Genomic DNA, 22,951 nt, shown 5'->3' on the forward strand with positions numbered 1-22,951 from the left:
GTTTGCAGTTTCTGCACTAGGGTATGGGAGCAGAGTACATGACTGAGGCAATCACAGCATTGAAACCAGATTGTCATTTGCATGCATACATCTTGCCATGAGCATTAGAATTCATTATCACCACCATGGAGGAGGAACAGTTGTGAAGGACATGTTCACCTCTGATCAGCCAGCAGGACTCTGACCGGTGTGTCCTGCGTCCCTTGTGTGTAAATTGATGGCACCATCCGAATTCACAGTGTGGGGCAGAAGGGGTCAAGCAAGGAGTCCTCCCTGTGCAGCCGGGGTCTTCCAGCTTTTGGGCTCCACAGGAGTAAGGCGTGGTAGGGCCGGTTCAACACAAGGAGTGGACAGACAGACCTCTAATAAGAATCTACATCCAAACACTCATCCATAGGGGGTGCCCCGAAGTAAATACTGCACCATGAACATTTGTTGTTTCTCCTTCTATTGCAGGGACCATGATGATGATGTCTCGGTGGCGGAGGCCTGTAAAAAACTGAATGAAGTCAGTGGCTTCAAAGGGATGGGCAGGTAAAGTAAACATACAGTGCTATGGTCATTCTTTAAAAGAAAGACATTTTTATACCCAAAAAAAATGCATATGCTATTAATATTAATAGTTTTTAAATGGCCATTCTAATCATTGCTAATACTCAAGGCAAGATAGGGTAAACCTGGAATTACAAGTGGGACAGGCCACTCAGTTCCGTAATAATGTCGCCTCCTTCTGGCGACTGTTCTTGATTTGAGCTCTGCAGTGTCTTTTTATCTGTGAGTTCAGATATTGTCAGAGTAAAAATCCAGTCGTGGCCTCCTCCTCCTCCTCCTTACAAGGGTTGTCATGTGTCACCTGCCTTCAAGGCCCATTATCACAAGCGCTATTGCCTTATTACTAGTTCACCTTATTTAAGTACAGAAATAGCTGGGTGTTGGGATTTCAGATTCAGGACAATGGCCCACCCCTGGTGGCCGCTATTCCAAGTCATGCATGAGGGTATGGGCACTAACCTGCAGACCGATGTAACGGGGTCAAGAAACCCAAGCGGATCTCCCTTCCTTGCTCGATTACACCTCTTTTCTGATCCCATTTGTCACTTGCTGTAAGTAGGAGGTAAAAGGGGTTGAGAGAAGGTGGTAAATGGAACAGGAGGAGATGTAGTACGAGTTGTGCAACATGGGTGGGGATGGGTATCAGAGGAGAGACTGTGTCCCCCCCACCATGAAGGGTGGAGCCAAGCTGGGGAGATACCCACAACAACTGCACGCGGTGTTAACCAGGTGCGTATCCGCCCTGGTAACACAGGACCTGGTGTGTCCACACCCAAGAATGATGAGTGAACTGACATTGCACTCCGTCATCCTGAACGTGAGATCACCAGGCATTTCAGAATAACGCAGAGTGCGATCCACACGTGAACACCCCATCGGGCGGATCATAATGAGGGGCTAAGACTTCTCCAGGGTTTGAATCCTGTCTTCAATCGAATCACCGTGAATGGACCTCTTTGGGCCCCGACTGTGACTTAGGCTGCAATGTATGCTCCATCGAGCACCAACCTTAACACTAGTAGTTAGTTGTGCAAGTTACCTCTCTGGAAGTTCTGTCCAACTCACGGAAATCATTACAGGTATCTGGAGGAAATACAACCCTGACATGTCAAGGGGATGGTTGGCAAAGGTACACATAGCTTCAAATTGTTTGATTTTTGTAGATAAACTGTGTTCCGGGCCCTGAACCAGAAAAGTTGTTTGACAAGACCTAACCTCGCAGAGAAACGTAAAAAACATACTTAGGTCTTTTCAGAAGGCTCCATGAAGTGTATAGACTCTAACTTCGCACCACCTGCCTATTTATTGTGCTTGTCAATGGATGTATCCAGTGTGCAGAAATTATAGCTTGTCTAGTGCTTAACTACGATTTCAAATAGCAGCTCGTGGATGAAGAGCAGAGCATGATTCCATAACTCAAGATAGACTAGTGGGTTGAACATACACTGTAATGTGCCTAACCCTGGGAATGGTACCTATGATTTAGGATTAACTGGTATTGATTTTAGAAAAATTGCCTATCCAGAGAGCATTGTAATGCTGGTGAACGGTGTTTATCGAGCTGTACTGAAAGTATCCTGTGTTAGCTGACTCAACTATGGCACACCAGTAAAACATGGAGTTTTAAATTTTGTGCTCCAAAAATATTGCAGAAAACAGATTGACAATCAAAATATCAACAAGTTAAGTATACTTTACTGAGTATAGGTTTACAATAACTAACTACTCATATATGTAGCTTGACAATATATATATCTTAAAGGTATGTAGATGTGGAGTTAAAGAATAGTAATTCTCTTCTTACCAATATACTTACCTCCAACATATTTTGTTTGTTAATTTCTGCTATGATATTCATCTATGAGAATATTTCTGCAGTCAATATTCTGATATACAACCCATATCTACTCAACTCTGCACTGCTCCAATGGTCTTTGACACTCTATGCAGAAGCACGTTTAGTTCAAGGTAGTCATGAGGCCTATAAGGAATTGCAGAGTATATAGTACAGCTACATTCCAACTAAAGCTTTGGAGAAGAAAGCCTTGGTTCCCAGGAGTCCAGGAGACCACACATAGTCAGTAGTCCTACACTTAACACTGCTTCGTCATATCTTCAGAAAGGTGAGATTCAGAATGTTGAACTTCCTCCCAGACACTGAAGAATCTGTTGCATATTGAGTAATAATATGGTTGATGGAATACTCATTTCCAATGGAGAAGTAATATGTATCTATTCTGCCAATTTTGTGCGAGTAAGCACTAATGGTCATTATTTGAGGATGGTTGCTTGCCACCTTCGCTAGGAGTCCTAACCAGGGTAACGGGTAATTAACTCAACAGTAATGCCCATAGTAGAGATCATTAACACCATCAGAGGGCTCCCTATTTTGTTGGTCTACATGGCTCCCGATAATCCAGTTCACGCATTCCATCTAGGGGGTGCCCTCTCGCCAGCTTCCTGAGCGGTGTTCTGCGGCGCTGTTGTCCCTCCTAGAACAGCAATTCCACGGCCGGAGTGCAGGCAGATCACCTGAGGCTCTGGTTCGCCCTTTGCCGATCTTGCATAGCAGAGTAATGGGCCGCGACGTCCCTGCTGCTGAGTGTGCCAAGATAGCGCCTGGGGTACAGTGAGACCATATCCGGGTGCCGAGGGAGGTGCTCCGCAATGCAGCTGACCTCTGTTTATCCAGCCGACGGTGCACCCCCTAAAAGTGATACACACCTCTCTTGGGACCTGCTTGCAGATCGAAGAGAGCTCACCGGGGACGGGTGGTGAGGTCCCACATGTTCGGGAGGCGCCTCCCACCGGAGCCTGAGGGGCTGGCATGGTCGTTGTGAGGGCGGCCCCCGGAGATGGCATGGATTGTATACTTCCGGCGGCTAGAGAGCCCACGAGGAGGCTGGTTCCACGAGGAGGACTCCTGGGCAGGTTTATCAGCGCAGCCGATGCATTGTGTGCTAGAAGGGGGTGTGAGCCTGATACAAACTATTCAGCACTGGCCCTGCAGCAACTTGCCGGTGTCAAGGCCCGCCGGGCTGCTATATTCATCATCCGCCGGGAAGACGAGCCCGTCCTTGCGTGCTCACGTTTAGTGGAACTCTTAATGGAGCCAGCGCTCGGCTGTGGTGCGGCACCGGGCTGCCTGCATCGGTCTCTCTCACCGCTAATACACCGGGCAAGCAGTTTCCAGGTTGCGTGAGCGGTGGAGGATTTCAGAGTTGGAGCTGGTCCATGGTGGTTCTGTTGTCCTGGGATGCAGCGGATGACGTTTTGCTTCACTGCTGGCGTCTGGGGGTTTGTGACTCAACTGGGGATCTGCCACAAAGATGTCACCACTCAGAGTCCAACATGTTGTGTCCCTTTGCTCTGAGGACCCTTAGCACCCACCCAGTGGAGAGCCTGCTGAGTGGGACCCACTATCGATCCTGCGCCTACCTACCGCAACCAGTCCTGTTCCTTGAGGTTGGTTTTTCTTCACGCTCTTTCTTCACGGTCTTTCTTTGGCTTTCATTTTCTGTTGATTTGGGGGTCTGCCATTTTGTGCCGAGGCTGTTGGTGACTGTAACTTTGGGCCCACCATCTTAATTGCCTCGGCCGACTCCTTGATCACTGCTTGTCGCCAGTCCACGCCTTTGGTCGCCTACCTGTCCATTGCCCCAGGATGGCCCCCTCAGGACGCACTCTTCCCCCCTAGACATTAATGGCCACTAATGAGTCTCCCTTTTTTTTCACCCTTTCCTTGTGGCCCTCCCACATTGCCGAGATGACCTAATGCGGTGATTGAATTTGGCACTAGACTTAGTGACTATGTGACCCCACCTGGGTTATGGGCCCGCTTACTCTAACATTTTGGGCCCCCATGAGGTCTGCCACAACTGATCTGCTTCCAAGCCCCCTGTTTCCCCTCCCCCATTCCCTCTATTCCTCTATTGGGGACTTATTCTTCTTTGTTTGGCTATGCAACTGTAACCATGAAAAACTGGTATTCTTGTTATTCCTGACCGCTGAGACCTGAGTAACATGGCTGATGCTCGGTGGAGCTGCTAGACAGCTATAGAGGAGATTGGCCCTGGTTCACCCCTCGGCCGTCACCTACCCAGCCGGACATTGGGCACAGTTCTCCCCGTCTCCCCGCTGTGTCTCCTTCCTCCCCCTCCCTCCGACGAATTACCGCAACATTGTTTTTTGCCTGTGTTTTACTATGCTTTGGTAACGGATGTAATTTGTAACTTGTAACTCAATTGATTCTCATGTAAAGCGCTCCGATACCTACGGGTCTAGCCAGCGCTCTATACAACTCTTCAAATAAAAACAAATCAAATAAATACATCTAATCTGCCTCGTTCTCAGATGCCTCTGAGCATCTTTAGTCCACCCTGGTGGTCTACCAGTCACAATGCGATCTTCCATTGGCCAACAGACCACCATAGCCACCCATCTTCTATCGAGTAGAGAACATCTCATGAGACAACTTCATTCAGTTACTGGTTGATAAAAACTAAAACGCTAATTCGGCATGCAGGGTAGCCACAGTAACTCATAAATATTCCTACAAAATAAATATGTTCATATTAAAAACGTCTGTTCCCCTTCTTATATAAACATAAATCATAATGAATTTCATTACTAATTAACCATCTGTATTCTCATTTGGAGAGTTTACGGGAAATGTAAGCATATTTGAGGTGTGCGTTGGCACACTTCTCCAGCAATGTTTATTTTGGCTCCCCTTGGGTAACATTGTTACATTACTGAACGAAACAGATACTTAAAGGCACTTTAAACATGGAAACACATACCGAATTCTCATGCCACCAGGGAATATATGAAATGTGAATTAATTTGCTTTTGCTGAAAGACTACATTAAGCATCAGAGGCAAGAATTCATTCTAGAACTGCAGAGGGGGAGGGCTGTGTTCTTAACACACTGCCAAATTCAATTATGTCAGAATAATCTTCTCCAAGTTATTATGCTTAATTCACATCTAATACTGTACTGAAATTACTGACAGATGCTAAGGGGTCAGGATGCCATGGGCCCTGGTGCAAGCAAGGAAAATGGCCCCTTAGACTGCTATTGGGATGGTAAAATACAGTAATTATCAAGGGTCAGTGAGTCCCTCAGAGCTTCAAGACCCAAATTGTTCCAGTAGTGACAGAACATAGGGAAGAAGTCAGGTAGCCGTACTGATTCTAAATAACATCAACTTTTACTTACGGCAATGCTCACAAAACTGTTGACACCTCTGGATGCATTGCCACCATAGACTATAACATCTGGAATGCTGGGCATGACTGAGGTGCGATCTGAGAGATTATAAAGCACAATACAAGCAGTTCCCGGAGGGGAACGTGGGGTAGCCCTATCCTGAGCTAGCACACGCAAACTGACTTCATCATAATGCCATTGCGTAACACCAGATCCGAATAGACTGAGTCCAAAACCCAGGGGGGAGGGTCTGGCGGGAGAGCCGAAATTCGAGTGGAGCTACTAACCAGTAGTGAAATTACATGTGGCTCGAGATTGCTGTATGTTGTTTATGTTCTGGAAAACCAATACAAATTATATTTAAAAAAAACAAAATCACAGTTTATTTACCACGAAGTTGGGAATAGTGGAAGTGGTGCCGCTTACCCTTGACACTCTGTAACCTCACAGTAATGGCTCCTGAGGGCTGGTAGCCCAAAACCGGTCCCAGGATGCTTGCTTCCGGTCCACGGAAGATATGGCTTGGCAATTCGGGCTGGACTGTTCCCATGATGCACAGGGTCAAGACTGATTTGCATATAGCTGTGTCTGAACTGGGGTGGCAAAGTGAGCTTAAGAATGATGATGCATTCAACCCAGATCTGTGACTGGGGGTGAGTGTCTGAAAGGTTTTAGCGCTCTGTCCATCATCTCCTTGTGTTTGCTTTGTTTGCCCTAAGTTGGCAGGGTATGCACAGATGTGGGTCCCTTGCTCACTTTGCCACTGGATTCAAGCTAGCCTGGCTGATGAGGGCTGTTAACCTGAAACCGGCCACAGGATGCTTGTTTCCGGTCCAGGGAAGACATGGCTTGACAGTTCGGGCTGGACTGTTCCCATGAGGCACAGGGTCAAGATTGATTTGCATATAGCTGTGTCTGAACTGGGGTGGCGAAGTGAGCACGAGTGAGTGTCTGAAAAGTTTTAGTCCTCCGTCCATCATCTCCTTGTGTTGGCTCTCGTTTGCTCCTGAGCAGTGTGATCTAAAAATTTTGGGGGCCGAAGATAAGACATGTTTTGGGGCCACTGTACATCACAAATTTGAATTTGAATTTCAGTACCCATTTTCGGTTAATTCAAGCTCCTATGATGCCAAACAATACTAATTTATATGTTAAATTTTAACATGGTCACAAAAAACTGTTGAATTATGTCTTGCCCAAGATCCCCAAAATCCATAAGATGGCACAGGGTAGAAAGACAGAGGCAGTGGTAGCAGGAGGCAAAGAAGGGTAAAGGTTCAGATAAAAAAATAAAATAGACAGCAATCAAATAGAGAGAGAGAGTTCACTTTCCCAAGGGGCCTCTTGGAAGGTGGGGGCCCTGTGCAATAACCCACTTAAAACATCTCTGCTCCTGAGGAGACTGAGGGAGGACAAGTACAGAAACTAAAGAGAGATCTTAGACCCACCTGTACTTTCTATTCCTTCCAGATCTCTGGGGTCAGGGATAGTAATGACAGGGCCAAGGGTAGCAAAGGTCACACCAGAGATAACAGCTGCTTTCCCTAGCTACCAATACTGTATTACCTTGTGCATCCACTCCCCTTTCAAAATATTTTTCCATCTCTCTTCAGGTTATCTTTTTTCAGTCATAAATCACTTTTTTCAGCTTGTGAGTGCTAAAGCTCTTGGCACTAATAAGTGCACAGATAGTGTAATCAGCTAGGTCTAACCATTGAAAAGATGAGTTTTCAAATTCCTTCTAAACTGCAGAAAACTACATTCAGATAGAATGGAAGAGCATTCCAAAGTTTGGCTGCTGCTACAAATGCTCTGTCTATCTTCCCAAACTTTACATTTGTAAGAAAATTGGTTGCTGGTCGAAGGGTGTAAAACCCTTCTCACGCAGCAACCACAATTCTGCTCAGGGTGAAGTGACAAGCAAAGCCTAAATTAACCAGCTCCGAACCCTCAGGTAGCTTGGCACAAAGCAATCAGGCTTAACTCAGAGGCAATGTGTAAAGTATTTGTGCAACACTTCAAACAGTAACACAATGTCAACAAACCACAAAAGGAGCCCACAACAGAGTTAGAAAAATAGAGTGACTTTAATAAATACAATGAGACCAAAATGACAAAACTCCAATCAGTACAACAGGAGATATCAAATTTTAGTAAAAAGTGTGCCAGAAGGCATTGAGCGCCAACTGTGGCTATATGTTCGCTTCAGTCTGGGACAAAGTCACAAGTTCAGGCCGACCACAATGGCCGGCTAACGGGACCCAGGTAGGCCCCAGTTATGCCAGCTGAACAGAGTACCTTAAATCTTGCTTTTCAGAGCTTGGCGAGGATCTGCGTGGAAGATGCGTTGTGCAGCCGAGCGATGCATCGGTTCCGAGATGCGGCGGAGCTGGGGTGCAAGGTCCTACTGCCTCGTTGTCGAAGATCCCATCAATGAGTGCTTCTGTTGCGAAGTCTGGAGTCGGGGATGCGTTGTGCAGTCAGGGTGATGTGTTGGTTCCGAGGAGTTGTGAGGCTGCGATGCGGAGTCCTACATCGTAATCGAGGCAGTCGTTGATGAGAGATGTGAGAGACCGCACTGAGAATGCGTTGTGCTGGCGGTTTCAATGCAGCGACAGCTGTGATGTGATGATGGTGTTTGCCGCAGTTCCAATCTTCGGAGCAGCAGTGATGCAGTAGTTCTGCTCGGGGTTGCACAGCGCAGCAGAGGAGATGCATCAGTTCCGCTGGATCCACAAGGATGGCATGGCACCTTAGGCCCACTTCCAAGGGTCCAGGACTGGAATTGCCCCACTTGGCAGTCTAGAATCCCAGAAGGCAGATTCCAGGTGCAGTAGCAAGGTTGTTGGAGCCTTCTGTCCCTGAGGCTCAAGTCAGTAGGCTAGCCAATTAGCCCTTGGAGTTATTCAGGGGTTGTGGGTTCAAGAGATGCAGGTCCAGTCCTTCTTACTCAGGCAGGAAGAAGGTCTGCACAGCAGTTGTCCAGCAGGGCAGCAGTCTGGCAGAGTGGAAAACCTTCAGTAGCTCAGCAGTCCTTCATCTTCGCAGAGTATCCACAGGTCCAGAAGTGTACTGTACTGAAGTGGTGGTGTCTGAGAGCCAGTATTAATACCCAAATGAGCCTTTGAAATGGGGGAGATGATTCTAGAAGTTTCCCTCTGAGGTCCTGAGGCATCCTACCTTCCCTGCTTTCCCTGCCTTCGCTCCAAAATACCTACACTGGGTATGTGACCCTTTGTGTGGAAGCAGGACATAACCTATTCAGGTGGAACTGTGTCCATCTCCTCCCTCCCATCCTGATAGTGACGGCCCATCCAGGCCCACCTAAGCTTCCTATTGTGTGGTGCTGTCTAAGAGGAATACACAAAGCTCAGCTGTCCGCTACATTCAGCCATGTGACCAGAGACAGGCTACAGTCACTAAATAGCTAAGGCAGGAAAATGCCAACTTTATAAAAGTGCCTTTTTAAGAATTGTCATTTAAAGTCCAACTTTATCATGAGGTAAGGTTTTGAATTAGGAATCCAGAGTCACCAAACATGAACTGTTCCCCTATTCCCATTTTAAAATTACACTTATAAAATACAATAAGGTAACTCCAATGTTATCCTATGAGAGAGATAGACCTTGCAGTAGTGAAAAACAAATGTAAGAGTTTTTCACTAACCAGGGCATGTAAAACTTAAAAGCACATGTCCTACTTTATAAATACATGGCACCGTGCCCAGGCTGTCTAAGGCCTAACCTAGGGGTGACTTATATGTATGTAAGGTTTGGACCTAGAAAAAGGTTTACTTTCAGTGAACAAAAAGCCCTGGGAATATCACACATAACTAATCATATTGAGCACTTCTATGGGGTCCCTCATGTTGCTACTAAGATACGGGCAAGCTCTAGTGCAAAGCTACAGTAACATCCCCATGTATGTGTCAATGTATAAATCCAAGAAACCAGGTCAATGCCAAAAGAATAGACCAAAATGTACACATAGAACACCCAGACAAAAAAGCAAAGGGAGTGCCTCACATAAGCAAACACCAAGGACCAGTTGGCATATTCTCGCCAATTTTCTCACATATCATCATCGGCACTTCTCCTCTGCACCAGAAGGAACCAACACCTGAACAAGTTCAAGAAGAATGTTGTGTATGTGTGTGTATTGTTTATCTAATAATTTTTTTTATACAACACATTTCTATCAACCCTCTAAAGTCTCCTTATAGGGAGGAGAAGCTTTTTCCTCACAAGAAAAAAGGTTAAAAATGCGTAGGATAGGGCCCCTGGCAATTAGTCTTTAATAATGCCAACACTCACGCTTTAAAAAAACATACTATGTATTGGACCAATATATATAGAATGGCTGACATGTTCCTACTTTTTGGCAATTTATTCAGGGCAGGGGGACCTCATTTCAACCATATGTGCACCGGACCTGTATAAGACAAAGGAATACAAGAAAGAAAAATGGTAACAACTAGCATAAAACCAAATGCACTTCATTGTATGATACACTGTTACTTCTGCCCACAATTCAATTTTTGGGAATAATTTCCAAATGGCTGCCGGGTGAATCCCTACTAGGAAGCCACTGGGAGAGACCAATGATTATTTTCTAGAAACACTTTTCACAGCTCAAAGTCTGTTTGCCTAGAAACATAAAACCAAATATGTGTGAATCACAGCGTCAAACTGGACTAATGCCACCCCCACCAACCCTGGACTTGAGGTCTGACCACAATCACCTGTGCACCCAAAATATTGAGTTAAAAGGAATGAAATAAGGTGTAGCTCATGCCTTATATTCCTGCATATATTCACTATATCCATCCTGATATACAAATCTCTTGTTGCAATCAGAAGGTTAACAGACCATGACCCTGTTAGTATTTTATATCCCATGTCAACCATGGCCCTCTAGAATTATTTGGGCCGCCAACCACATACACCATACCTGATTCAATGTGCTCAAGCCCCGTTAAGGTTCTTTTCATTGTCGTTCACAGCAACAACACACCTACCGTCGGTGTCAGTGTTCCTTAGATCAACGTCCCACAATTCCGAAGTGCGCCATACTGTTTTTTAAGATAGAGCATACGCTGTAACTTCATACGGCGTGCGGGTGGGCGCGTAAATGGGAGGGACCAATATCAGCATTGTAACGTCACTAGGCAGACATGCCATCTTTAAATGGAATACCACAATTAATACAACCTGGGCAATCCTTTATTATGACACGGCTCATCATACTACATTGCCAGTTATGTCTTAAAATTAAGCCAACAAAAAGTGAGCTAACACATCCGATACTCTCAAATAGTGCACCATCATTTCGATAATACATTTGGTGTAACCATATTCATCTGGCCGATCAGACCCTCAATCAGAGTATTGTTCCTGTCATACACTATAGGGAACACCAAAGCATCATCTACGCCTGTTCAAACAAGAGGTTACATTCTCATCCCTCACCGATATCACTTAAGGGGAAAGCCACCCACTAACAGAGGGTGGTATGTGTCCTAGTGCAGATCTTACCATTATGGGGGCAAATAAGATACATCTATCTTATGATTTTATGCCACTCCACCAAATCATTTAGGCCATCCTGATAATTTTTCTCTGAAAAAATCCAGCAGGCTTCCTTCCTGTATAGTATCTCATCTCCACCAAATATCCCTTTTCCAAGCACAGTCCACCTAAAGCTCGAGGGTCCTGCACACAACCTCTTGAAAGTGTTTAACCAGGCGAGAAATTAGTTTGCCCAAAATAAATGTACTGATTTACTCCTGTATCCTGATTTTCACTTTTCTTGTCGTGAGATCAATATAATGCATCCCACAATCACTGGTAAACTAGAGTTACAGTTGCTGAATTTATTCTGAAACCAGGATTGGCCATCATTCAGCACCACACTTTTTGATGCCACAGTGAGTTTACAAATCATGCACTTCCACAGGGATAGTGTCCTACAGGGATATTAGGGAGGTTTTGCCATTGTGTTTTTGGGCATGTACGGACCTGCTGGTAAAGTTAACAGGTCACAAAGGCGAGAACTATTGGAGTCTTATGAGCTCTTACCCCAAAATGGTGTAATCTATACAGCATGCATCACCACATGTTGTTTTTTACTTTGTTGGGAACAATTATTGAAATCGCTCAAAATAGTTTCTTCACTATAAAGAAAATAGCGATACTGTGGAACTTGAGTTCACTAACTGTTCTTTTATTTGATAATGGTGGGTCATGAAAACAAGCCGACATGTTTCAACCAGCCAGAGGCTTTTTCACTGCAGTTCTTTAGTCCTTCTGGGTATAGTGCACTTGCACTTCCTCTATATAGTTCCACTGCACTTTCTACTTGCACTTCTTCCACTGGTCAGTGTATCAGCATACAATATTTAGTGTGATCACAAATTCTTTCCCTAGTAACTCTACATTTACAGGATTTTTTGTCCAATGCATGCCCATGTTTGCACATGCAGTCCATGCGTTTGGTATACCACCATGTATAATATGAATTTCTTACATGTGCCCATATTGCTCACTACAGCGGGCCATCTTAATGATCAGTGTTATCTGATCATTAGTAGATTAATTTCATAGTATGTTTAGTAGTTTCTCTCTTTTGGGCAAATTATTTACAATGGTAACAAACTGACTATATTTATGTGCTACTTGCAAGTTAATGATTAACTCAAGATGAACAAAGATTTCTCATTTAATCTTGAGCCCTAAACATAGGGCCCAATACACAAACTGCATTTTGTCGTATGTAAAGTAGTGCTACTGTAGTACCACTTACTAACTAAAAACCCATGAGTAGAAATCTCAACCTTCAGCTCTCTTAACTTTTCTACAGGAATGTCCTCACACATTTAGGGTTACTAGTTAGTAGTGGAGTGGCTGAAAAATGGAGAATTCTTACTATAAATGGTCTTTAGGGAGACAAAAGGAGGGTTTTGGGAGGAATAAGGAAGCTTTTAGGGAGGGACAGGATTCCACCCACAAAAGATTATTCACAAACTGCACTTCTAAAGTTACTAGAGCCAAAAAAATACCCTGGACGAGAGCACAGGGCATGGGAGTACCAGAAATTGCAGACTGCTGATCACGTGATGAGGGGGAGGTAGAGAGCAACGTCTGTACCAAACTAGCACACAAGTATTGCAAAAGTACTGCTTAATGACACATCGGTCCCCTTTGCCAGCATTTTCCAATGGATGAGAGCAGTTCAAGACTAAAGTATAGGCAAACCATAGGACGATGGTGGCTTGCGTGGAAGCGCCTTTCTACGGAAGCCTATAGGTCTCCTGCTTGCACCCTACTCGAGGTAAAGCACTGGTGTAACTTTCAAGCCATGAACCTCCAGTGTTCCCAAATGCAGAAACATGCTTTCTTTGGCCAACTGCGGCTTCTCTTCAGAGCAGGGCAATCAGCTGGGCTGGGTTGCAGTTTCTTTTAATAATGCAGGTCCATGCCGCACCTTGACACTTACACTGCTGTTGATAATAAATAAATAACGAGAAAAACAAACGTACGCGCCTCGCGTTCAAGGAGGAGGCAGCAGGGGGAGGGGAGACAGGAGGGGGCCTGCGCCTGTTTCCCTTGCGGGAGCGAGCAGGGGCACCATATGTTTGCAATTTAATTACAAACATATGGTGTCAAAGCTCACTCCTGCAAGGGAATCGCCAGACGTTCACGCGTTGCCATTAAAAGCAATGCAACGCATGCACGTTTTTGGCTGAAAAGGCGAATCGATGGCTAAAGGTCTTTCTCCTGGGCGGCGCATATGTGCTGCGTAGGCGAGACCTAAAAAGGGAGCACAATTTTCCTTCAGGTAGAGAGAAGATTTGGAGATATAATGACAAAGTGTACAGTCACACACCTGAAAATAGTAGAATAAGTTACAAGATTTTCTTTAGAACTGTCTATGCCTTCTAATCTTTATATTAGGAAAATCGCTTACTCATGCTGCCTTTTTAGGTCTCGCCTGACCCAGCGCATGCGCTGGTCTGGCGAGACTTATTGAGAGGGCTCCAAAAAGTGCTACCAGGCCAGCCTAGAGCTACAGTGCTTGTGCGCGGGCGCGCGCGCCGCGCTTTACCGCGATTACTTTCACTTTCACGGCCGCTTTGATGTTTGATCGCGATTACTTTCGCGGCCGCATGTTTACACTTAATGTCCCTCCTGTATGCTTTGTGTCCTGCTGGGCATCATGGTGCTCCACGTGCTCCACCCCCAGGCCCTGGTGGGACTTCAGATCTTCCGTGTACTTTGTCATGCCACCCTGGGTATTTAACTGGCATATCCACCCACCCCTTACCTCTAGGCTCTCTGTGAGCCTTCCAGCCCTCTTGTTTCTTCGTGTCCCGCTCTCCTTTTTCTTTGCACACTCCAGTGGCTCTCTTGGTTCTTCATGCTCACGGCTATCTTGGCGATTTGTAGCCCTTCCCCAGCTCTCTTGGCGCTTTGAGGCCCTTCCCCAGCTCTCTTGGTGCTTTGTGGCCCCTTCTTAGCGATGCCAGTGCTTTGCAGTTTCTCTCCCAGCCCGTGCCCTTTAGGGCTCCATGCCAGCCCTCTCTGTGTTATTCTAAGTCCTTTTCTCTGCTGTGTCAGTTCAGTGTTTATGGTAACTTCTCTAGGGTACATTTGTCACCCTTCCTGTTCCCTGTAACCCAGTCCCACCCCTCGTTACTTGGTATCCGTAGTCATGGCCCTCCGTGCTCGGTGCCATAACCTTGAACCCTCTGGTTTTGTGTACTGGTATGCCTACATGCCTACCCCATCTGCCCCTTCTCACCTCCCCAGTGGTGCATCCTTTATCTTTTCAAATAAGCATGAGGCTTGCTTCTGTTTTCTGTATTTCATCTTTGATGCAGTCTGCTGCGGTGTGAATAGAAGGGTTTAACATGCGCCTCCTGATCCATACGGTCTATTAGCTTGCTTTGTGCTAGGATGGTTTGAGGCCTGCTGATTGTAACCATTAGAGCTAAGTAAAGTTGCTTGGGGTTTCCAGTTTGTAGTCAATCTGAAGTGGAGTCGGTTTGTATGCCAACTTGTTCTGCAAAGGAGGATCCGAGAAGCATTGGGTACAGTTAGCGAGATTTTGGGACCCGTGCTGTACCTTATACATTGCCCGTCAGGCTTCTTCGTGTGCTCTGATTCTTGAGTGACTGATTGTTTACAGCCGGTTGTGCTAATTTCGCAAACTCGCCATTTTTCCCTGTGCACTTTCTGCAAAGCAGTGCCTCGTTAAATGTGCATGGAGAAAATTCGGAACGAAGTAAAGTGTGTAGACTTTAGGTGCAGTGACTCAATACTGCACCCAATACCCTCTTCAAACCCAGAAAACTAGGAATGTGAAGGTAAAATAAAGCCGCTATGTGCAATAATGAATGAACTCTTGGGTTATGTCACTGCCTTATAAATCTGAGAACCAAACAAGACCGTTACTCTTGTTGAGTTACCATTAATGTGCTATGACCTACATTTCCGCGTGAAAGAACACCACCTTCTACCATTACGGATTCTTGCCATCATCCAACCAGTTATCACGGGTGAAATTCTAGAATTAGGATATTGCTGGAGTACATTGCAATCCTGTTACATTTCACGTGCATTATGTCTGTCCCTCTTTTTTTCTTGTTTTGCATATTTATATAGCGCAAACTCGACCCGAATGTATTGGAGCGCTTTACACGAGCACCGTATTTACATTACACATTCAGGCACGGGGAGATTAAGTGATTTGCCCAGAATCACAGGATGTGGACGCGACCCCGAGGCTCGAACCTTGGTTTTGGCCTGCCAGGTTTTCAGTGCCCATCCTCAGGTTCCTTCCCTCAACCATATCACCCAAGGAAGGTGAACAAATCAATCCCTGTAGTGGTGCCCACCCGTGGGTGCATGCTTGGCATGCTGGTGATTTTTTTCAGGCAATCTGTGTGCGCATTTCAATGTTGCAGAAAGGGCCTCCTTCTGTCCTGAGCTGTCTGTGCCTTATTGTGTCATCCAGGTGATCACCCTGTGCTTGGGCCTTGGTGGATCTAGTGGGGGTGGGACTGATTTTGGCTGATCTTTTTTAACTCTTGTGAGCACTGGTGGGGATCGCTTTGGAATAAGCACTAGTTTGCCAAAAATAGACGCTGATTAGCATCCATTTCTACCTCTCAGTCTAATTAGGAGAAAGCTGTTTAAGGTTGCAATGGTGTCCTGTAAGAGGAAGGTGGTTTCACTGATTTGTCTTTATAATTTCTATTTTGTGTTGTAACTCGCAGCAAAAGGCAACCCAACATTATAGCACATGTAAGGAAATGAGGGGGTGACAATCGAATGGCGTCTGTGCCACTGGTCATGGTGAGGAAACGTTAACTGAGAGGGACACTTTTTATGCAGCAAGTATCTCTAGGACAGACACACAGGCATCTGAACCTTTTTTCAGGTCGAAACCTACCAGACAGTGCTCTACCACACCATGCATACTCAACTCAGCGCAACCACAGCATCACTCAGCACCACCACAGCATCACTCAGCACCACCACATCATCACTCAGCGCCACTACAGTGTCACTCAGCACCACTTCAGCGCCTCCTCAATATCACTCAGCACCACCACAGCATCACTCAGCGCCACCTCAGCATCACTCAGTGCCACCTTAGCATCACTCAGAGCCGCCCCAGCATCACTCAGCACCACCACATCATCACTCAGCGCCACTACAGTGTCACTCAGCACCACTTCAGCGCCTCCTCAATATCACTCAGCACCACCACAGCATCACTCAGCATCACCTCAGCATCACTCTGCGCCACTACAGTGTCACCCAGCATCACTTTAACGCCTCCTCAATATCACTCAGCAGCGCCAACTCAGCATCACTCAGAGCCACCCCAGCATCACTCAGCGCCTACAGCATAACTCAAGGCCACCACAGCATCACTCAGCGCCACTACAGTGTCACTCAATGCCAGCTCAGCGCCTCCTCAACATTACTCAGCACCACCACAGCATCACTCAGTATCACTACAGTGTCACTCAGCCCCACCTCAGTGCCTCCTCAACATCACTCAGCACCACCACAGCATCACTCAGTACCACCTCAGCATCTCTCAGCACCACCATAGCATCACTGAGCACAACCACCGCATCACTGAGCGCAACCACAGCATCACTCAGCGCCACCACAGCATCAGTCAGCGCCACCTCAGAATCAATTCAGCACCAACGCAGCACCACTTCAGCATTAGCACCACCTCAGCATCAGTGCAGCACCACCTCAGCACAGCACCATCTGAGCAGCACTCAGCACCACCTGAGCGCCAGTTCTGCGACCCCCTGAGCACACGTGCCGCACCACCACCTCCACATGACTCAGCACCACGGCATCAGTCAACACCACCTCGGCATCACTCGGCACCACCTCAGTATCACTCAGCATCACCTGAGCATCACCTCTGCACCAGTCACCACCACCTCAACATCAAAAGCTTGCCTCTTATATAGTGCTTTATACCACTCTTCTGCTGTTTCTAAGCACTTTAAACAATAGGTGTTATCTTCAACTAGTTTAATGTAGTCGGTTTCCCAACCTTGGAAGGGTGGATTGCTGAGTTAGGTTTGCTGAAACTGAAACTCAGTATGTCCGCTGCGACCCTTAATCTCACTAAGGTCTTAATTAGGTGTTCCTTGTAATTTTTTGACTCCTGCGTAAAACACCCTTCGTGCCGGCCTTGTCTTGTATCACTGCCTTGTGAACATTATTTATGATACATTCCCTTAGTCTTGTTTATAATTCTGTCTCAAATTCTGTCTGTTTTTCATTTATAACAAGTACTGGTGAAGCCAATTGGTTTAGACTGTAAAAGGTTGTGCTATTGCCTTTGCCACTGCTTGTTTGCATTGGAATCTGTTAATGTCTACATAGCCACCAGTGCTTCATGATGCATTCGCATGTATGTGGACATATGTGTGGCCATCTTGAAATTGGTTTCATGTTAAAGAAAAGACAATGCAAGATGGCCCCCATGTGCATGCACATGAAGCAACTCTTAGATGGGCAACAATCTGTGATCATGCATTGTAATGGAAGCTCACGCATTCCAATAAGTATGATGGTCATTCAGGAACAGTATAAAAAAATAGTACGCAGTAATACAAAGATCTATATTTACTTTTTTAAAGCATCAAAATAAGTTTATTACGGATAACCTTATTTTCCATGGGGTTCTATTTCAAGGCCCTGCAGCTATTATTTTCTCTGGGATTGTGCTCCAGTACTAGTGGTTGGCCATCTGTAGCGATAAAAATTTACTACTGTTCTAGGCCTTTTTTAGCTCTAGTAAATTGAGAAGTTGCATTATTAGCAAATGACCCGGTAGCACTTTACAGAATTCAGGTCCTCGTACAAAAAGAAAAAAAAAAATAGCACAGGAGACAAAAGGATGAGCAGAGGGGGGTAATAGTAGAGAGCGTGCAAGTGGTTGGGTGCATGAAAAGAAGAACAGAGAGCAATGGAGGAAACTGTATGGGAGAACTGTGAGGGGATACAAAATAAAGAGTTCTCATGGGTGGTGGCCGTATGACTTGACTAGGGAGAAATGTTAACAGTAGGAGGTGGATGGAGAACGGAGAAAGAGAGACCGGTGGGAAGAGACGTCAGGAGGATCAAGAGTACACCTACTCTCTCACACAGCACTAAAATGGAAAGAAAAAAGAGCCCCCTAAGATCAGCAATGGAGGGATACATCTCAATCAATCAGAACACTGTGAAAATGAAATATTCCTAGGTGAGACAACACAAGAACATGGAGATAAGTCATCGAATCAAGAGCAGAGACCTGAGACTGACCACAAAGCCATCAAATCAAGAGCAGAGACCTGAGACAGACCACAAAGCCATCAAATCAATAGCAGAGACCTGATACAGACAACAAAGCCATCAAATCAAGAGCAGAGACCTGAGACAGAAAACAAAGCCATCAAATCAAGAGCAGAGACCTGCGACAGACCACAAAGCCATCAAATCAAGAGCGGAGACCTGAGACAGACCACAAAGCCATCAAATCAAGAGCAGAGATCTGAGACAGACAACAAAGCCATCAAATCAAGAGCAGAGACCTGAGACAGACCACAACACCATCAAATCAATAGCAGAGACCTGAGACAGACAACAAAGCCATCAAATCAAGAGCAGAGACCTGAGACAGACCACAAAGCCATCAAATCAAGAGCAGAGATCTGAGACAGACAACAAAGCCATCAAATCAAGAGCAGAGACCTGAGACAGACCACAAAGCCATCAAATCAAGAGAAGAGACCTGAGACAGACAACAAAGCCATCAAATCAAGAGCAGAGACCTGAGACAGACAACAAAGCCATCAAATCAAGAGCAGAGACCAGAGACAGACCACAAAGCCATCAAATCAAGAGCAGAGACCTGAGACAGACAACAAAGCCATCAAATCAAGAGCAGAGACCTGAGACAGACAACAAAGCCATCAAATCAAGAGCAGAGACGTGAGACAGACAACAAAGCCATCAAATCAAGAGCAGAGACCTGAGACAGACAACAAAGCCATCAAATCAATAGCAGAGACGTGAGACAGACAACAAAGCCATCAAATCAAGAGCAGAGACCTGATACAGACAACAAAGCCATCAAATCAAGAGCAGAGACCTGAGACAGACAACAAAGCCATCAAATCAAGAGCAGAGACCTGAGACAGACAACAAAGCCATCAAATCAAGAGCAGAGACCTGAGACAGACAACAAAGCCATCAAATCAATAGCAGAGACGTGAGACAGACAACAAAGCCATCAAATCAAGAGCAGAGACCTGATACAGACAACAAAGCCATCAAATCAAGAGCAGAGACCTGAGACAGACAACAAAGCCATCAAATCAAGAGCAGAGACCTGAGACAGACCACAAAGCCATCAAATCAAGAGCAGAGACCTGAGACAGACCACAAAGCCATCAAATCAAGAGCAGAGATCTGTGACAGACCACAAAGCCATCAAATCAAGAGAAGAGACCTGAGACAGACAACAAAGCCATCAAATCAAGAGCAGAGACCTGAGACAGACAACAAAGCCATCAAATCAAGAGCAGAGACCTGAGACAGACCACAAAGCCATCAAATCAAGAGCAGAGACCTGAGACAGACCACAAAGCCATTAAATCAAGAGCAGAGACCTGAGACAGACCACAAAGCCATCAAATCAAGAGCAGAGATCTGAGACAGAGAACAAAGCCATCAAATCAAGAGCAGAGACCTGAGACAGACCACAAAGCCATCAAATCAAGAGCAGAGACCTGAGACAGACCACAAAGCCATCAAATCAAGAGCAGAGACGTGAGACAGACAACAAAGCCATCAAATCAAGAGCAGATACCTGCGACAGACAACAAAGCCATTTAATCATGAGGAGGGGGCTGATCCAAAGACCACTTTAAGTATATGTAATGTTTAGTAACAACATGACTGTGAAAAAAGACGTAAAAATAACACCACCAACATTTCTCCGTTTTTGGAGAAATGTATTAATATACAGATCACTGATAACCATTTAACAATAGTGTTTATGTTTATGTTTATGTAACAATATGCTGCCCACTGGAACCTCCCTCTCTTGCATAGACAGCCTGAGCCATAAAACAAGTGAATGCGTTTAGGAGTTCAAATGTCATGGAACTGTATCTTCAATCGTTGCCACTGCATGGTCACTTCGAAGATATGCCCGAGTGATGCCTATTTGCACCGCGTAGGCATTTAGCACTATGCTGCATTTTTCAGGGAGATGCTATTTCGATCCACTTCTTTTTGCCACTGTTGCTGTTCATCAGCAGGAAAAATCAATATTTGTATTTTATCTACGAAGACCATGATTTCTGCTGTGGCTGATGGGCACTGACAGCCATGAAAAATAAATGAAGCGAAATAGCTGCCCTTCACAGTGTGTGATAGGGTGTCACTCCAGGGCAAATTAGCATCCTCTTGGCAGTTTCTATGATCGGGTCCATGGCTCTGCAAATACTCAAAACAGCCTAGCATGGGACACATTTAGCTCATTCAGACCTCTACTTTCTCGACATTTTCACTGTGTGAGTGGGGGGGGGGGGGGTCGACGGAGGGGTGGAGCTTTGTGCCAAGCACGGCTTGTGAGGCCCTTCTAACACTTCAAAAAAAAGCTCCTGAGTCTGCCACCAATGTCCTGGAGGATTTCACACCTATGCCGGGGTTTCCAGCCCATATTTGTAGCCATCGTGTAACATTGACTCCAGACTGTGTGGAGGAAGCCAATAAATAACGTGTGACACACGGTGGCAACGCGTAAGTTGGCAGGTCTGCGTATTGTGGAGGAGTGGGCTATTCTTAATACATGAAAATGTTGTAAAACGTTGCTATGGGTAACAGCAACGCGTTTGACGAACGTACAGCTAATGAGACACCATGACAAATGCAATATGTTTCTGCCACATTCGAGCGCCTGGGCTGTCATTTAATGTTATGGCTGTTGTTTTCTATATGTTGAAGCTAATCGCTATTCATTTATGGTAGCATGGCATACTGAAAAGGCTTATGAATGATAGCACCGTACCTGCCTTACTCAGAGAGCTCGTCATTATGAATGGCCTCGGGTCCCCTGTGGGTATCACCAGCCATTCTGAATTACCACATTCAGTACTTCTTGCTGTGTTAAACCTCCATGTGTTACCGAGCACGAATCCTTTGTTCACTCTAAAAAACGTGCAATTATTGACTTTATATGTGGGAATGGGTAGAGAAACTCCAGTATACTGTTAATTAGCAACTCAAAGTGCAGAACAAATAAGGTGCCATATCTCTAATTAACCAATATTCACACCACCTTGTATTTTATTTCGAGCAACAATGTGTGTTATGGTTTGTCTTTCTGGTAGAAAAGGGAAATCCAAGTCAACAAGTCAACACAAGCTGATTACACACCTTTGCTGAAATGTGGGGATACGAGTAAAAAAAAATGAAACTGAAATTTGACTTTAAATTTGTTTTGCTTATTTGTTTATTTATTTAATGATTCATTTATTTTGCCTATGACAGGTATTTCAAACAGATTGTGAAGTCAGCCAGGGCTAATGGCACGGCGGGCGCTGCCGAGGACAACGCGGATGATTTTCTGGGTTGCCTTAACATCTCCGTTAATGTAAGCAAACTCAAATGCCTTGCATTGTTCATCAGTGTGGTCCATCGTCAGGACACCTGTAACCACTGAGTGATGCATGAACAGTCTTTGCATTCATCATTGCCCACACCTGCACACTCTTATTGTTCAGGAGTATACAGTCAGAGCCTCCAGAGTTCAGCAAAGACCACAGAGAAAGAAAGGTTGCATGAATCATTGGCCGAGTCATGTGGCAGTACTGAACCAATCCAGCAAAATACAAAGAGGCTGGTCATAAGATTTGATCAGTGCTTAATTTGAGCCGGTGGTTTCTGATGCTCGGCATCGACACTTACTTGTCAACATCAGCGCTTGAGTATTCAGCCACAAGGTAGCGCTGTCTGGCTACTTTAGAGATGACCACAACAACAGCCAATTATTAATTCAATATACCTAAAAAATGCTTTTTTCTGCTGCTCAAGCCATTCTCATAGCGTGGAGCCTGAAATAGTCTGAAATGTCACACTTGTAAGAGTGTGATGGTTTGAAGTTGAAATTGGCAGCATGGTAGGGGCAATGTGTGGTGCAAGCTGCAGTGGTCTCCTGACGAGATCCCTGGCACTTATTTTTTTTTTTACAAATTAAGCACTGGATTTGGTGAAGCCTTGGCTCATCGATGTTCATGAGGGTAGATTATTTCTATGAATCTCTGTTTGTGTTTTTTATATAGCACAGTCTTGGTCCGGAGACATTAGAGGGCTTTACAAGTGAGCAGGAAGTACGTTCTGACTAACAAACATCATCAACAACCTTCTAACACAAGGAAAACTAGAGAAGAAAGTGTTCATACCAGCGGGGATGTTACAGGATAAGAAGTAGTTAGCTAACCATCATAGTAAAGCAGCAGAAAATAGCCTAGAAAACAGAGAGAACAAACATTGCACAACACAAAAGACAGTTCAATCCAACAGAGGAGATGTAAATTAAAATCCCCACTTTAATCAAAGTGTGTCTCAAATAAGAGAATTGTGAGTTTCCTT

At 45.2% G+C, this 22,951-nt stretch overlaps 1 protein-coding gene across 2 annotated transcripts in view; it reads left to right on the top strand.

The window, feature by feature from the left end:
* BAIAP3 (BAI1 associated protein 3) overlaps positions 1-22,951 on the top strand; it is a 1,035,958-nt gene that overhangs the window by 785,577 nt on the left and 227,430 nt on the right. For both annotated transcript variants that reach the window (XM_085629280.1, XM_085629278.1), the window contains exons 10-11: positions 457-534; positions 21,851-21,953. In XM_085629280.1, coding sequence (XP_085485406.1) covers positions 457-534; positions 21,851-21,953 — 181 coding nt within the window. The remainder of the gene's footprint in view (positions 1-456; positions 535-21,850; positions 21,954-22,951) is intronic.

The sequence above is a fragment of the Triturus cristatus genome, chromosome 10, assembly GCF_964204655.1.
Source record: "Triturus cristatus chromosome 10, aTriCri1.1, whole genome shotgun sequence".
In the NCBI taxonomy this organism is placed as follows: domain Eukaryota; kingdom Metazoa; phylum Chordata; class Amphibia; order Caudata; family Salamandridae; genus Triturus; species Triturus cristatus.